The sequence below is a fragment of the Hippopotamus amphibius genome, chromosome 3, assembly GCF_030028045.1.
Source record: "Hippopotamus amphibius kiboko isolate mHipAmp2 chromosome 3, mHipAmp2.hap2, whole genome shotgun sequence".
NCBI lineage: Eukaryota > Metazoa > Chordata > Mammalia > Artiodactyla > Hippopotamidae > Hippopotamus > Hippopotamus amphibius.
The window spans coordinates 152,489,598-152,506,556 of record NC_080188.1 but is presented as its reverse complement, the minus strand read 5'-3'; the positions used below and the strand labels follow the sequence as shown (position 1 = coordinate 152,506,556).

The 16,959-nt window shown below is 50.1% G+C and overlaps 1 protein-coding gene across 1 annotated transcript; it reads left to right on the top strand.

Moving 5' to 3' along the window:
- Positions 1-2,574: 2,574 nt before the first annotated feature.
- Positions 2,575-14,565, top strand: CHIT1 (chitinase 1). The gene is given in 12 exon segments (XM_057727202.1): positions 2,575-2,596; positions 3,634-3,663; positions 5,866-5,911; positions 5,913-6,065; positions 6,634-6,690; positions 8,066-8,231; positions 8,417-8,538; positions 9,195-9,321; positions 11,684-11,869; positions 12,179-12,292; positions 13,621-13,747; positions 14,321-14,565. Coding segments are annotated over 12 exon segments (1,395 nt in total).
- The last annotated feature ends 2,394 nt before the right edge of the window (positions 14,566-16,959 follow it).

The window sequence follows — 16,959 nt, the reverse complement described above, 5'->3', positions numbered from 1 at the left end:
CACACTGAGTCTCCAATAATTTATTACAATCACTATTTAAGTGTTCCTACCAGTTTATTAAGAATCATGGAATCAATTAGGAAACATATGAATTTGTCACCTTAAAAAGATGAGCTATATACACAAAGCTTTGGGAATGCTAATTTAAAAAAAAAAACAAAGAAAAGGAAAACTCAACTGCCTAGAAATAGGAGGGAGAATTATAAACAAGTATATGTGGGCACAATGTACAATGTGTCTGGCCAGGCCCAGCCCAGCTCAGTTTGGAGCCTGTGATAGTGCATCCCATGATGATCTTGGGGAGCTCACAGGCGAGAAAGCATATATTTAGAGTCACTCAGTCAGCAGTTAGCAAGTGGGTGGAAGCACCCGAAATAGAAGCCTGTGCACAGCCCCTGAGTGGGAGTTGAGATTTCATGTTAATGGAACAATGGGCCAGAGCCAAGATATTCCCACAAGGATCCTGTTTGGATCAGCCCTCCCTGCCAGGCTCTCCAGAGGCCATGTGGACCCATCTCAGGGGGATCAGCAGGCCCTGGTCCAAGGCCCCAAGCTAAGGTCCGCCACCCTTGCATGTTTAAAGCCGTGAGAAATGAGGAGTCTTGGCTTCAACAAGTGTGGGGAAAGATAGAAAAGGCTCAGGGCCCATTGTGGGGTTAGAAAATTCCCCCTACCAGTGAGAAGAGGCTGAAGTGTGAGTGACTCTCAGGGGGATTTGCATTTTGAGGAATGACCCCAGTGAGAAGCCGTGCTTAACCCTGTAGGCTGCAAGCGTCAGAGGCACAGTGGTTATTTCATCTCTGCCTCCCCAGTACCCTGCACAGTACTTGTTATCTAGAAGGTGTCAGCAAACAGGTAGACTAAATTTTTTTGAATTAAAAAAATAAAAAGTAAAAGCAATGTGTGCTCATTGTTAACAGTCAGAGCATACTTGTTTGAAGTTAGAAAATCAGAAGCCCTCACTGCCACTCACTCTGATTTCGCCAAGTTCCTTTTTTTTTTCTGTTTGTTAGATCTGTCTTTCATGTGGGTAATCTTTCCTCAGATGTCTGGTGATCCTGGCTTTTCTTCCATATACAATAGTGAGTCATTGCTGCTGGAAGTTCCAGGGGATTGGTGGCTTCTTATCTAAGAGCCCTTACCTTGGGGTGATGGGATAGGGACATGGCTATCCCATTCAAGATCTCATTTGAGTTTTGGTAGTCTGAGTCTCGGTAGCTTTTCTCTTAGGCTGGTTTGTTCTCCTGAGAGGTGTTTGTTAATGCTCTGCTTGGAGACTTTCATTTAATTCCCCAGTCATCAGTATCAGTCTTCAGTCTGGTATCCCCCCAACCCATCCCCACTCCACTCTCTGCTGGGCAATATGTTCCCAAATGTACAGTCACTCTGGTTCATCTTGTGTTTTACAGGGGTGGATAAGATGATCTGGGGGTCTAAACAGATCACTCATACTTACTGTTGTCAGCTTCACAATTTTCTTCACAACTCCACTTCACAATTTTCTGCTACCTCTTGTGCCTTTCCAGTTTTCTGCTAACTCAGGTGCCTTGGCGTGAGTCCCCAGCTTCCTGTGCATTCCCCACCTGCAGGCTGAGGTTTCAGCTTTTTCAGGTCTGCTGAGTGAGTTGCTCTTGTTCATTCTGTTTCATCTTCCAAACACCTCTTGACATCTCTCATATATTTTGGTCCCCTCTTCCATTTACTTTGTCCTAATTGATTTATACCATTTTAATCCTTTAACTGCTATTTTGAGAGGGCTTCGGAAGGGAGTGTAGACAAACACCTGTGTTCAAGCTGCCATGTGCAATGGGTACATTGTGCTTTTTCCGTTTAACAATATATTGAGGAAGTCTTTGTTTCCTTGCAATAGAGCATAGAATTCCAGGCTCCAATAGGCAACACATAAATCTATTTCAGGTTTATGATTTTAATGCTGCAGTGACTACAATGAACATTATTTTACAAAAATAATTATGTGTAGAAATAAATAAAAGAGAGAAGAATAGAAGGAGAGAGAGAAAAAGAGTGAGAAAGAGAGAAGGAAGGAGGAGGAGGAAAGGGGTCTACATGGAATGTCAGGCTCTGAAGGAGGGAGTTGGGAAGAAGCTCAGGGAAATGGATGGGCTATAGTTCTGGTCTTAGCCCACACTACCTAGACCCATTCCTCATCTCTCAGTTCTGGTACCCACTGCATGCCAACTGCTTCAGACTCAAAACTGTTGTTATTTGTGAGAAAAGCAGCTTCTACTAGGATGTGGTCCACCAGGATCAGGAAACAAACTGACATTTGGACAGGCAAGGCCACAAGCTGCATGGCCAGAGAGGGCTCAGTGTGCCCTTTGTTGCCAGAGGGTGGTGGGGACTCCTAGAAAGGTGCATTTTGGCATGACTGAAGGCCACAGCGGCCAGCATCCGCGAGTTCCACCCCTGCCTGGGACTCAGGCCCATTTGCAGATGCCCCTGCCTGATTTCAACACTCCTGGCTGTGGTGGGCCAGGGAGGCCTGATAAACGGAGGGCAGGGCCTGGATAGCTGGTAGCTCAGGCTGGAGTCTGTCACTGAGCCAGCACCACGATGTGGTCTGTGGCCTGGGCAGGTGAGTGGGTGCTGTCAGGGAGCGTGGGCTGGGCCCTGGGAGCTGTGAGAAGTAGGGATGTGTATGTGAAATGGCTCCTTAGTGCTGTCTTAAGGAAGCAGAAGCTTTCAGGAGAACTTTGGCAGGTCATTCCATTCCTCCCTCTGCCACCTGGCTTTCAGTCCCTGTGGGCTCCCCCTGAGGTCTTTCAGCCAAAGAGCCTTTGTGCTACGAGGAAAAGATTTCTCAACAGGTTGAAAATGAGTTTTTCTCCTGCTCTGGAAGCCCAGAGTCAGTGAACACCTTGGCATTGGGTGGTTTTGCCTTCCTTGTGTTCTTAGGCCCCCTGCTTTCCAAGGGGTGCCCACTGCCAAGGGAGTCTTCCCCACCCTGATGCTGGTTGCCCTGCAAAAGGCAGCCGGGGGGCCATGACCCTAGGTGTTCTTATAAATTTTCATGCAAGATTTATTAGGGTCATGAGAAAATCCAAGGTCACCAGAAAGGTGAAATAAATATTTTTAAAGGAGTCCCACTGAACCCTAGGTCCCCAAGGATACTGGTAACTCAGCCAGACTCTTGTGGGGTGCGGCAGGAAAGCAGCAGAAAGTGGTGAATTGTGGCTGTGAGCAGAGGTACAGAGGCCTCACCAAGAGATGAACTCTCTGGCCTAGCCCTTCCCAATTGGCTCTTTTCAGCTCCAGGACAGGTTTTCTTCTTGTTTCAAAAGAGAAAGTTTCTCTCTAAAAACCTGAAATGTCAGTGGTTTTCCTAGAATCTTCCTAAATCCACAATGCCCTCCACTGATGCTCTATGGAAACGTGCATCAGCTCTGGGACTAGCCCAGGCCAGGTAGGGGTCCCTGCTGTCTGGCCTGGGTGAAAGGATACACACAGTGCCCTCCTGGGTCCCTTCTGGGCAGAGGAAGCTGGATTTGTAGGAAACTGTCCTGAGCCTACCCTTCCCTGACCACTTCTTGCTCCGACACTTCAATAGCCCTACAAGACCTGGGAAAGTGAGAATGACATCTTAACCTCTGCCTTCTCTTTTGTGCTGTCCAGGTTTGATGGTTCTGCTGACGATCCAGTGCGGTAAGTGGTGCCTTTCTTGAAGCTAGTCCTGGATTCCCTCAGCCCCACTCCCCGGGCTCTGCTACACTCTCCCACTCGCTCCCCCAACCCTTACTCCCAGCCCAAGAGCTCTTGCTAGATTTCAGTAGGTTCTCTCCTCCAAAGTCCAACCCCCTGCAAGTGTCCTTGTCCCCATAATGGCTTTGCCATTCATTCTTCTGGGAAGGTTCTAGTCTCCTTATGCACTAGCTGAACTTCTGTATGTCCACGGGGTCAGCTTAAATGTCAGCCTCTCTCCAGTCTTTCCTGAGGTCTCTTGCTCCAATCTCTGTGCTCTCATAGCACCTGAACACATTTTACAATATGTATCACAGTGTTTCTAACTATTGGTTTAGTTGTCTCCCCAACCAGGCTCTGAGCTACTGGAATTAAGAAACCTAAGTCTTCTCCAGCTCCATGTCCTAGCCCCTTGGCTCAGCAAGGACAACACACTCATTCCCTGTCTGTTGATCTGACTGCATGTGGAGCTTCAGAGAAGCAGGAGGGCTCCTTCTCATACAAGACAGGAGAGAACTCTGGGTGATGTTTAGCAACTTGGACTCCTGGGTTCCCTTCCCATCCCACCCCACTCCCTGTACTCAGACCCTTATCCTGAGGCTGGGCTGTGGCATTGGACACACATTTCCCCCTTCAACTCACAGGAGGGAACAACCAGGGTCCAGAGAAGTGACAAAAGGAGGAAGAGAGAGAAGTTGAAGATTTCCCCAAAAGCTTTAGTCTAAGCTACTTCTGAGCATATGGTGTGCTCTGGTATGGGATGGTATATATTTATGATAATAGAATTTTGTGTGGACTAAGGGTTAATATATGCAAAGCACATAGAACAGAACTTACTTTCTGCCAGCACTATTCTGAGTGTTTCACATACATTAACTCTTCATTCACACAATAGTCCCTGAGACAGGAACAATCATTATTCCCATTTTATGAAGGAGAAAGCTGAATTATCTGGCTAAAAAGTTGCAAAATTGGGATTTCAGCCCAGGCATGAATTTCCAAAGTCCCTGCTGTTAACCACCAGACTTCGTTGCCTCTATAGTACAAATATTCACGCACAATATTTGATATGCTATGGCAGGATATGACACAAAATAAAAAGAGCCTCCTGGCTCCTTTCCAGATGGTCCCAGGGATACTCCTTCTCTCTTTTGCTTCGAGGAGTTCACCAATACTCCTCCTATGTCATTCAGGCAACACCCCCAGTTCCCATCAGCAAACCACCCCTGGGTGACCTCTGGTTAGGGCCAATGACTCCCCAAGAGCTCTGACTTCTTCTTCTGGGAGCCATCCATGGGCCGAGGGGTGCCTCAGCCAGCCCTTCATGCTCTGGGTTCCTACACACCCTCCTATGACCACTTTGCACTGCTCTCCCTCCTCATCCTCTCACTGGCCACATGGGGACTGGAGGGTGGTGCAGAGATACCCTGTCTGTGCAAAAGGAAATCGTAGGGTCTATGGCCACAGATGTGCTCCAGTCCAAACTCACCATTCTACCAAGGCCCTGGCATAAAATGCTGGCATATACAAACCACACGATCGTAGTCTGCGAGGCTGGAAGGGCTCTCAGAGACCACACTGTCATTTTCAGACAGGGACCCCTAAGCCAAGGCTAAAGAGAAGATCGGCCCAAAGTACATTTCTGGCAGGCGCAGGGATGAAGGCGAGCATCCTTGCTTTCTGGCATTGTGGTCAACTTAGCACAGTGCTGCCCTCAGTGGGAGCCACCGCTGCTAGAACAACCCCATACCTGGGAGGAGAGGCCCTACCCACAAAGCCATTCCACAGGCTGTGGGGATGCCAGAAACAAGCTGCCTTTTCCTAGAGAAAATATAATCTTTTTTAGAACCTTGTCAGTGATATTAATAAACAGATCCTCTACAAGGGATAATAGTATATAAATGCAAACCTCTTTAGCAAGACTAAAGAAACATAAACTGGGCCTGTAACTGGGGCCTCTCTCTGCTACTTTATATATTTGTCTTTTAATTAACACTCTGAAGTATTCCAGGCTGTGTTTTGAGAGTTCTGCCTCTCTGCCTTCAGCAGCTGAGGAGCCATGTTTAACATCCTCTTGCTTGACATAGGTTCTGCCTCTGGGCAGAGGGTGCCAGTCTGCAGCAGCCCTTCTGATTGCCATTTCTTTTCTTTTCCTCAACTGGCCAGGCTCTGCTGCAAAACTGGTCTGCTACTTCACTAACTGGGCCCAGTACGGGGGGCGCTGCTTGCTTCTTGCCCAAGGACTTGGACCCCAATCTGTGCACCCACCTCATCTATGCCTTTGCCGGCATGAACAATCACCAGCTCAGCTCCATAGAATGGAATGATGAGTCACTCTACAAGGAATTCAGTGGCTTGAAGAAGATGTGAGCTGCATTGGAAGGGGGTGGCGATGGGAGGTGGAGAAGGCAGGTGTCTCCTCTCAAAGCCAGAAAACTTCCCCAGCACTGCAATCTGGCACAGACCTGCTGTGTGGCTTTGGGCAAGTCTCATCACCTCTCTGGGCTTTCCTGTGCTTATATGGAAGAGGTGGGGGTAGATAGGGACTCCTTAAGTGCCCTTCCAGTTTAGGTCTAAGTGGAGTCTGGTTTGTGAAACTGTTTCCTTCTGCCCTTCTTTCTCCTAAAATCTGTCTATCCTTCAGCTCAAGTGTTATCACTGCCTTAATAAAGCCTCTCTGAAGATGTGCCCTGATCTCTTGCTTTCTGAATTCCTTGAGTGTACAGCTCCCCAGCCAGGTAAGAGGTCCTCAAAGGCAGGAACATGTTTTTTCTTTCCAATCTAGAGCTTCCCTGGTGCAGACTCTGAGCGTAGGAATTTATATATTCCCCCACCTCACCCCATCAGTCCTTCCAGACTCCTTGCTTCCTTGTTAGTGAGGTGAGCCCCAGGAGCTGGCTGGATGTATTCTGGCACGTCTCTTGTCTTTCCCAGGAATCACAAGCTGAAGACACTGCTGGCCATTGGGGGCTGGAAGTTTGGCACCCAGAAGTGAGTTATCTGTGGGCACCTATATGGTAGGGCCCTTGGTGGGGAACTGGCTCACTAGCCAGAGAGACCCCCGGTCAGGGAGTCAGCCAGGCTGAGGTGTGGCCAGGGTGGGGGGCAATGGGAGGGAAGAGTGGACTCTGGGGGCTGACCTTCCTACTGAGCTCTTGGTGCCTCTTTCGGAGTCTGTGGAGTGGGCTTAGCTCCAGGCCATTATACATGCAATCTTGCTTTTAAATGCAGCACAGAGATTCTGACCTCTTTCCTGGCCTCAGTCTTTTCTTCCATGAAGTGTGTAAAGGGAGGGTCTCAACTCATCCCAGGCAACATATAATGTCTATATTTTCTGAGCTCTGAAACAAGATGTCTGAGAATTTTTTTTCCCTTTCTGGGCAGTCTGTGAGATTGAGCTTGGATGCCAGAACATTGATATTTCCAGGATATTTTTGATGATTTATGGAGATAATGGAATGGTATATTTGGAGTGAGACTTTTCCTAGGAAGTCCTAAATATATGGTCCCAAAATCCTAAACCAGTCTTTCTAATACTTTTTTGGATCGTGAGCCGTTTTGAGAAACCGATGAAGTTTATGACTACCCTTTGCAAAACAGTGCTTATACAAAGATTTTTTCATTGAAATTCAGGATTCTTAGCCTGCAGTTCCCAGGCACACAAACCCCACTTAAGAACTGATGCTATTAGCTAAATTAACAAATCAAAAAGTAAATTAAAATAGAAATAGTCTATAAAAACTCAAGACCCCCAAGAAGTCCAGGGGCTTCTTGAGAAAGTAGGAAGAGGGGAGGTAGTTCTTGGGGCACCTCAGGAATTTTTAAAGAGCTCTGGACTAGTAATATAGCAATAGCACCAAGCATTCTACAGCTGTGAGTTAGAAGAAAAGCGGCCATGCTAACCTGCTGGGAAACTGGAACAACAGGTCCCCAAGATTACCCAGCACCTCACTAACCTGCTGTGCTTCTCTTCCTCTTCACCTTAGAAACCGATTCCTCTCCCTTGTTCAGTCTCCGTGCTGGGTGTACAGCCAGCTCTGATTCAGGGCAGGGCAGATCCCTGGGCAGGGATGTGGCAGTAGGCTTCTGGAGGGAATGTGGGGAAGCAGAGCCCCTCGTGGGTCAGTGTGCCCCGGTGATGGCAGTGTCTGCGGGCAGAGCACACTTCTGCACTGTCCCTTTCCCTTAACCTGGCTCGTAACCCCCCTGCAAGTATCCCAGCAACCTCTGACGCAGCCCTTCCAGTGCCCTCCTGGCCTAGACAGCCAAGTGCCTACATCCTGAGTAGTTTCTCACTTGCCTCTGAGGGAGTGTGAGCCACTGTCCAGTGTAAGACAGGCCCACACTGCCCTTCATCACCCCACAGGTTCACAGATATGGTGGCTACAGCCAACAACCGGCAGACCTTTGTCAACTTAGCCATCAGGTTTCTGCGCAAATACGGCTTTGATGGCCTTGACCTTGACTGGGAGTACCTAGGAAGCTGGGGGAGCCCTGCTTCAGATAAGCAGCACTTCACAGCCCTGGTGCAGGTACAGCTGGGTGAGGTAGGGGAGACCTAAGTGGACAGGGGGCCGCATAGGTGCTTCTCTGCCCCCAGGCTCAGCGGTTTCATGTGTCTGCGTTACACAGACCAGACCTGTGTGGGAGCATCTGCTTGGGGCTCACAGGGCTGCCTGGTCCCTGCCTGTGTGTTCACTCTGAGCTGCCCCTGCAGGACCTGGCCAACACCTTTCAGCAGGGAGCCCAGACCTCAGGGAAGGCACGCCTCCTGCTGAGCACAGTGGTCCCAGCAAGATGACACTGCATAGAAGCTGGACGCGAGGTGGACAGAACTGCTCTATGAGTCTCAGGCAGATGGCACGGACCCTGTGTCCTCTGCAGGGGAGACAGATCAAGGGTAGGCTGAGCTTCCCCCAGAATGGACAGGGCTCGCCTGCCTCACCTGCAGACTCAAGGAGGGTTTGCTTGCCACCTCTGCTACTCCATCACTCCAGAGTCCCTCTCTTTGGAGCCTTGTCCTTCTCCTTAAGAACTCAGTCTTAAAGTGAAATACCCCTGGGAGGGGAAAGAGGGAAGCCCTTAACATCTCCAAGAGAATGAGTTGTCTACTGAATCAGAACCTGTACTTTAATGAGATTCCCAGGTCATCTAATGTGCACAATTAAATTTTGGGAAATGCTAAGCTGGATTTCCCTTCAAAATAGCAAAATAGCACCAGGTGTCCTGAGTGGATGCTATCCTGAGGGTGCTGAGGGGACAGCTGGGAGGAGGACGCTAAAGACACGAGCTGCCGAGAATGAGAATGGCCTGGATGACGGGGTGACTGGAGAGTGCTGTTTATGTCACGTTCCCCAGAGCCAGCAGGGAGCCCGCCCCCACCATGCAGGTCTCTCCCTAGGCCACACGTGGTGTGTGGGGGGATGAAGGAGCAAGGAAGGGGGAGGGCTCCACCCGGCTCAGTAGCCTCTCGCCCCCTCTTCCCATGGCTCATGCAGGAACCTGGATTTCCTCAGCCTTATGGCCTATGATTTCCATGGCTCTTGGGAGAAGACCACAGGGCACAACAGCCCCCTGCACAAGAGACAGGGAGAGAGCGGGGCCATGGCCAGATTCAACGTGGTAAGTGGTAGGACTCTCCTTGCACAGGCTCTTGCCAGTGGCCCCTTTTGAGGCCTCAAGAAACATGATGAAAGGGAAAAGTGGGATGCCAAGCAGGGCATGGAGAAGCCAGAGCTTTTTTGTTTCTTTTGTGCTTGTTTGTTTTACTTTCCTGTCCCATGCCACTGCTGAGGAGAAACCTCACTTCTGCGTAACACCTCAGCTGATATTAGACACAGCAAATCACTCTAAAGACATTTTCAAAACAAACCAGTGACTAACTGGGAGGCTGTCTTTGAGCTCAGGCTTCCAGCCAAAATGGCTCCTCCTCCCTTCATAGACCCTCAACCCCACTTCCTTCAAGATAACGGGTAACTTTTGCTCCTTGTCACTGATTGACCTTCTGGAAGGTGTTTTCTGGGAAGAGGTGAGAGCTTTCCCACGTTGATTACACCTCAGGGGATGTCACTCAGGGCAGAGCCACCCCTGCCTCACCCCAGTCCCTGGAAAGGGCAGGCTTGGTTGCAGACCAGGGTGGGTGGGGGTTTCCGGCCCAGCTCTTCCTCACTGAGTAGGCTAGACATGTTTTATAAGCCCATTCTACATTTTAGAAGTCAAGATTGACCATATCATCTCCCCTTCTTAACATAAACAACAACAACAGGCCCTAAATTAAAATGTTTGTTGATTCTGGGGAGCCCGCCTCTTTGTGTGTCAGCTGAGTGGACCATCTAGGACGCCCACGGCTCTTTCACAATAAAGCGCACTTCTTCAGGCACTTGAGCCAGGCGTGTAGACCTCACACGGAGCCCACCCCTCCACCCTCACCTGGAAAACTGTGTGGGTCCCAGGGGAAGCCAGCCCAGTCAAGTGGGGAGACACACAAAGAAACTCAGCTGAGAGGTGAGGGGGTTGAACTCCCAATGGCACGGAGCTCTCCAAGCTGTGTGCTCTGGATCCATGTAGGGGAAGGGAGGCCTTTATTCTCCTACCAAGAGGCCTTCTACTCTGCATACTGTGTGCCCGGACAGATTGCTTCTGGCCAGAGGGGTGACTTTTCCAAACTTGCACAAAAATGCCACAGAGCTTAGCAGGGTGCTCTGACTTCTGCCCTCAGAAAGCTGCAGTCTAATCAGAGATAAATCATAGAGACCAGCAAAAAGACATGCACGTAAATCCATGCAGTGAAAATCGCCTAAGTGCTAAGAGGTTGCAGAGTAACTGGAAAACCTGGCCACTAGAAAACCTGGACTCAAACAGGGTGGGTTCTTGGGGAAAGTGAGCCTATCACCTTGGCTCAAGGCAAGAGTCTTCATTATGTGTTTATTGCACAGGGGATGTTGGGAACCTCCTCAGGCGGCGGGCCTGGGAGTGTCATGGCAAGTAATGCATGATGGGGGAGGGTCCTGTGCAGGGGTGGGGAAGAAGCCCTGCGCTCCTCTGCTCTATCTGCGCATCTTAGTGTCAAGCATTGTTCTAGGCACTGGGAATACAGAGATAAATACAATTGGCTGCTCTTCTTTTAAATAATTAATTAATTTATTTATTTATTGGCTGTGTTGGGTCTTCTTTGCTGCACACAGGCTTTCTCTAGTTGCAGTGAGCGGGGGCTACTCTTTGCTGTGGTGTGTGGACTTTTCATTGCTGTGGCCTCTCTTGTTGCAGAGCACGGGCTCTAGACGCATGGGTTTCGGTAGTTGCGGCACATGGGCTCAGTAGTTGTGGCTCGAGGACGCTAGAGCGCACGCTCTATAGTTGTGGCGCATGGGCTTAGTTGCTCCGCGGCATGTGGGATCTTGCTGGGGCAGGGCTCGAACCCGTGTCCCCTGCATGGGCAGGCGGACTCTTAACCACTGCGCCACCAGGGAAGCCCCAATTCGCTGCTCTTGTACTGAGGGTGAAACAGCAGTGATGGTAATGTACGTGATCACAGCTCCCCTTTATCGCACTATGTTAGGCCTTATACATACGTTATATCTTTTAATTCTCACAATGCCCTTAAAGACAAATATTTTTATTATTTTCATTTTATAGACAGGAAGCCTGAGGCTCAGCAAGATCAAATAAGTTGCTGAGTAAGACAGAGACCTTTGTTTACTGAGGTATCCCAAGCATCTAGGACAGTGCCTGGCACACAGCAGGCCTTCAATAAATATTTACTGAGTCAATGACTGTCTGACTCCAGAGCCCATGCTCCTGGCTATAGGGCCATGCAGTTTCTCTCACTGGGGTTGAGGGTCTAAGCCAGGATCTAAAGAAAGTGGGGCAGGGTTGGAACACTAGGAAAGGCCCATGAGACTCCCCTGGGCCCCCCAGACGTGGATGATCAGAACCAGTCTGAAGGCAAAGAAAGTTATCCCTGACACTCCTCCTCTGCCACCAGGACTCTGCTGTGCAACAGTGGCTGCAGAAAGGGACCCCCGCCAACAAGCTGATCCTCGGCGTGCCCACCTATGGACGGTCCTTCACCCTGGCCTCTTCGTTGGACACGGGAGTGGGGGCCCAAGCCACGGGACCTGGAACTCCTGGCCCCTTCACCAAAAAGGGAGGACTGCTGGCTTATTATGAAGTAGGAAAACCCGCAGCCACCCCAGTACTGTGCGGAGCAGGGGCTCCTTCTCCCATAATTTCTGAATGAGGATGCTCGGTCCAGGGAATTCTGGTTGGGTAAATTCCATCCCACGCCTGTCATCTTGGATTTATCCTTAAGCCCAGGTGCCTCATTGAATCCACAGTTCTAGGTCACTCAATGTAGAACTTCCTAGGTTCTCCAGGCTTTTCAGACAGGAACTTTTCAGCCTCTAGTCTCCTTATGACAGGGAGAAGATGCTTGCAGTGCCTCCCACCTGCTTCCCAGCTCTGCCCTCTGTTCCTACAGGTCTGCTGCTGAAAGGGGGCTGCTGAGCACAGAATCAGGAACCAGAAGGTGCCCTATGACTTTCAGAGCAACCAGTGGGTGGATTTCGATGACATGGAGAGCTTCAAAACCAAGGTAAGTCTCAGCCCTGCAGGGAGGGGGCGATCCTGTGTGGACCCAAGTCCTGTCAATAACATTTCAATGACAGCATTCAGAACCTCTTCAAGGAGATATCTCCTTTTAAATATCCCAGCATTTCACAGATCTCCACATGATAGCACTTTGTACCTTTTATCACCTATTGATTAAGAAAAGACACAATGATAAAAAGCTGCTCTGCATTGAGTATCACTCCTGAAAGTATTTGTATTTTATTAAACACAAATTCTGCAGATATATGAGGAGAAATACACACAGTGAGGCATATCATTTTATTCAGTCCATTGGCAATATCTGGTGCATGTTCAAATTATAGACCCTTTGATTTACTTATATGATCCCCCACTCCACTCCTGCCCAATAATGTTGGCTCAAGACTTGAGTGCATTTACTTGTCTCAATGTCTCTCTCCCCGATGAGGTCTTTGGTACCTGCAGAGGGACCTGCATTTGCTCATCTGCTTATCTCATGTCAGTTATGCAGGGCAGACAGTGGCAGGTACGTCCAGAGGTGTAGACAAAGTGCTCTGCAGGAATTGAGGAGGCAGCATGATCCTGGCTGGGGGAGATGAGAGAAGAGATCATGGTGGAAGGGATTTTGAGAAAGTCTTAAAGCAGAGAAGATGGGCCTTCTAGGGAGGAAAGTGCAGGAGAAAGACATGATGGAGAGGAAAGGGGAAGATGGCCTCTGAGAGCAAGTTGTACCCTCAGCTGGAACCCTGAGTAGGAAGAGAGGTAGCTGGGATGGAGACTGGGGCCAGCACGGATTCCAGACCACCGCTACCCTCTAACCCCAGCCTCACACCACAGGTAAGCCATGGCCCCCGGCAGGGCTAGGGGCCAGGGAGGCCCACTCGGAGGGGACACACAGTCATACCTTAAAGAAGCCTCAGGGAACTGGTGGAGGTGAGAAGGCCCTCAGGGTGGACACAGACATGAAGACAGGGAATTGATTCAGATCTTTGGGGAAGTTTAGTCCTTCCCTGTGGTAACCGAGTTCATCACCATCAGCAGATGGCACCCCAAACACAGCCGCTCAGCCCAGAAAAGGCTGAGATGTGAAGGCTTCCAACCTAAGGAAGGCCACACATCCATGTACTCCTCACACCCCCACCCTCATGCCCACCCCCGGCCGTGCTTATATCAGGGCAGGAGGATTCCAGAATGAATCATGCCCGGCAGGGATCAGGACTCATGGCGCTGGGGGTGCTGGAGAAAAGATGTCCCTGCCGAGGTGAGGAAGCCAGCTCTGGGGCTGCTGGCTGGGCTTCCCTGGGCTCCTCCACCCCATCTCGCTCCTCACAGGTCAGCTATCTGAAGCAGAATGGACTGGGCGGGGCCATGGTTTGGACCCTGGACATGGACAACTTTGCTGGTTTCTTCTGTAACCAGGGCCGAGACCCCCTCATCAAGATGCTGTGGTTGGAGCTGAGTGAGTAAGGGGCAGGGCCCAGAGGCAAAATTCAGGGTAGGGTATGAACTGCACGCTCCTTGAACCTCAGGTACCGGCTTCTCCTGAGGAAATGACTTTGCCCCAATACTGTGATTTCCTGAATTTCACCCCTAGGAGCTGAGGAAGCTTTGATACAATTCTCTTTTCACACTCTTCTTCTTCCTCTTTCTGATTGTCCCAGTGCCTGCCCAGGGTGCTGGTAACCAGGGATTACCTCCAGGGGGCTCTCAGCCTCTCTCCTCAAGGAGAAAGCCTGCACTCAGCCTTCACAGTGAGACTTCGCGGGCCCTCACCTTTACTTGGTTGGGCTTTGCAGAGGGTAGGTGGCCATTGACCGCCTATGACACTGGTAGCCCCAGTGTTTTCTGTTGAGCTGTGCTCCAGCTGTAGGTGTGGCTGTTGTCTGGCTGTTCTCTGCCTGTGATGTCTGACTGTGCCTGCCTGTAGGGTATGGGGTATTGAGCTGCTGCCTGCTTTTAGCTGCTGCCTGTGTTCTTGGTCTATGGGTGTGCGATCCTTTGGAGGAGCCTTGAATCATCGCTGTTTCCCCAGGTCTTCCATATATGCCTTTAGGTCCACCAGAGCCTGAAGTTCCTGCATGAGGCCAGCCCTCTGAATCTGAGCATGGCTCCAGCCTTGGACAAGACAGCTTCTGCCAAGGCAAAGCTGATGGGCTCTACGCCAACCCTGTGGACCAGTCCAGCTACTACAATTGTACAGGGGGGTGGTTGTCCCAGCAAAGCTGCCCAAGGAGCCTGGTGTTCAGCTTTTCTTGCAAATGCTGCACCTGGAGTTGAGTCTCCAAGGCCCCTCCAGTCCCAGCACCTGGGCGAGGGCCCAAGACCACTCCACAGCCCACCTCCCCAGCTCTCCCAGCAGCTGCAGTCTGGCTTCTTGCATCTTTCCATATCCAAGCTTTCTGTTCTTGGATTCCTTTTGTTCTGCTCTTTGTGGGCTGCCTGTTTTATTTGCAGAATAAATCTTTGGTTTGCACCCCACTGCCCTGAGGTGTGGTGACTTACAGAAGCTCTCTAAGCACTCTGTTAGTTGAAAAACTATCTTGAGGAAGGTAGGGAGCCAAAAGGGGAGACTGACATAAGGTATGCCTAGGTCAGAGGCAGGTGAGAAGGTGGTCCATTCAGGGTGTGTCAGGCTTTGTCCCAGGTCTCATCTTGAAGGTTTCATGTTCCAGTGGGCACAGATGATCACATTTGGGGCATGGCTCTGGATCTGACACATTCTTCATTGGCTCAGAAGCCTTTGGAGAGAGTACTTTTCCTGCTGCCCTCCATTCAGCTGTTATTCCCAAGATGCACACTAGATGGCAGCAGAGAAGAGTTTTTCCCTCCCCTGAAAGGGCTCTGCTCACAGCCACTCTGCATTAAAATGAGAATCCAGACTCCGTGCTGCTAAGCCCTCACGTGCTAGATGAGGCAGGGATAATTATTACTCTCATTTTATAGGTGTTTAAACTGAAGACCTATTCTAACCCAGTTCTGAGACCAGAAACAAGGCCTACATGGGCCAATATGGGCCAGAAGGGCATGCACACACAGTAACCCAGACAAATGGAGTAATCCAGAGAGTCCTGGAAGCTTTGGGTTGAATCTTGGTCCTTTTATTTGAAGAAAATCTGCACATGTTCTAATAGTCCAGCTTGCCATGCACTCACCCAAAGCTGTTTATTTTGGGGAGGAACTCGGGCAGGCAGCTGGGGATAGGGACAGGTGAGGGGAGAGATGAGCTGGCCCTTCGCAAGAGGACAAGCAGTGCCAGATCCCTCTAGCAGTGACATCCCCCCTACAGCCTGCCTGTCCTCGGGCCTTTTGAAATCTGCTCTTCTTCAGTCCAGGGGATGGGTCTGCTGTTACCCATGTTCCTTCCTCTGAGGTCTCAACTGAGCCCTATCTATCTAGGAGTCTAGTATGGAAGTTTCCTTATGTTGGGGGATGTGGGAGGCTGAGCACCAGACAGGCACAGAGATGACTTCCGGCCCCACCACCTGTTAGCTGTGTGACGTTGGGCAGAGAAATGGAGCCTCAGTGTCCTCATCGGTCGGCTTGGAACAGCACCCTCCTGTCAGGGCGGGTGAGGATTAGGTGAAGTAAGTGCACATCAGCTGGGACCACTGATCAGCACCGCCTCTCACCGGCCTGCTCACTGGGCTCTCCGCTCCCTGTACCTCTCTCATCCAGTCCAGCCTCTACCCCGTGACCAGCTTGATGTCTCTAAGTTAGGAATCTAATCCTGTCATTTTCCATGCCTAAGAACTGCCAAGAGCTTCCTCCCGCCTAAGGAATAAAGCCTCTAGTCATCGGCACAGTGTCGAGACACTTTATCAGGTCCCAGTCTCTTCTCCTGCTTTCATTCCTATCATCCCACCCCAGTTCCGTTGCCAGGTACCCCAGCTGCCGGGACTAACCTCAGCCACGTCAGCTTCTCATGTGGGAGCCCCACATGTCCGTTAATCCTATGAGGTTTGAGCCCCTGTCCCAAAGCAAATACTATTGTGTGTTTTAAATGACTATCTCCCTTTACCCACCAGTATCCCCCCTCCCCCCAACTTTATAAGTTAGGTGATGCCCCCTCGCATGGAGCAGGCCTTTGAAGTCAGGTGCAAATGCTGCCTGGATTTTTAGAGTTTGCTTAGCTTTGAGCGATATAGTTTGTAAAGGAATTTGGGGTCACTTATGCTTTGGTGGCTTAGTCCATGAATGTCTGGCCACTCTCCCTAACAGCAATGACCCCTCTCAGCCCCACAGAGGAGAGGTGGTTCTGGTCTTGTCTCTGAGCACACTCAAGAGCATTCACCACCATGTCTAATATACCTGCTGGAACACCAGGCAAATCCTCAATCAGCACCCCACCCCAGGACCCACCCAGCTCTTCTGGTGAGCCCACATCATCCACTTCTGAATGTACCACACCTTACCTGGAGCCGTAGGAGCTGAAGCGCTATTGTCTTTATTTTGTTTCAGTTATGAAATCTACCACATGGGCAAAAGAGTGTTTCAAATATGTATGTTCAGTATGTCCCAGGAATCCATCAGGGATGTAAGGAAACAACATTACCAGCCACTCTGAAGCTATTCTTGTGCAGGTCCCTAGCCCCACACCCTTCTAGCTAGACTTTCCTTAGTCATTCCTTCTTTTGTCTTACAGTTTTACCAACTGTGTGTACCTTTCTAAAC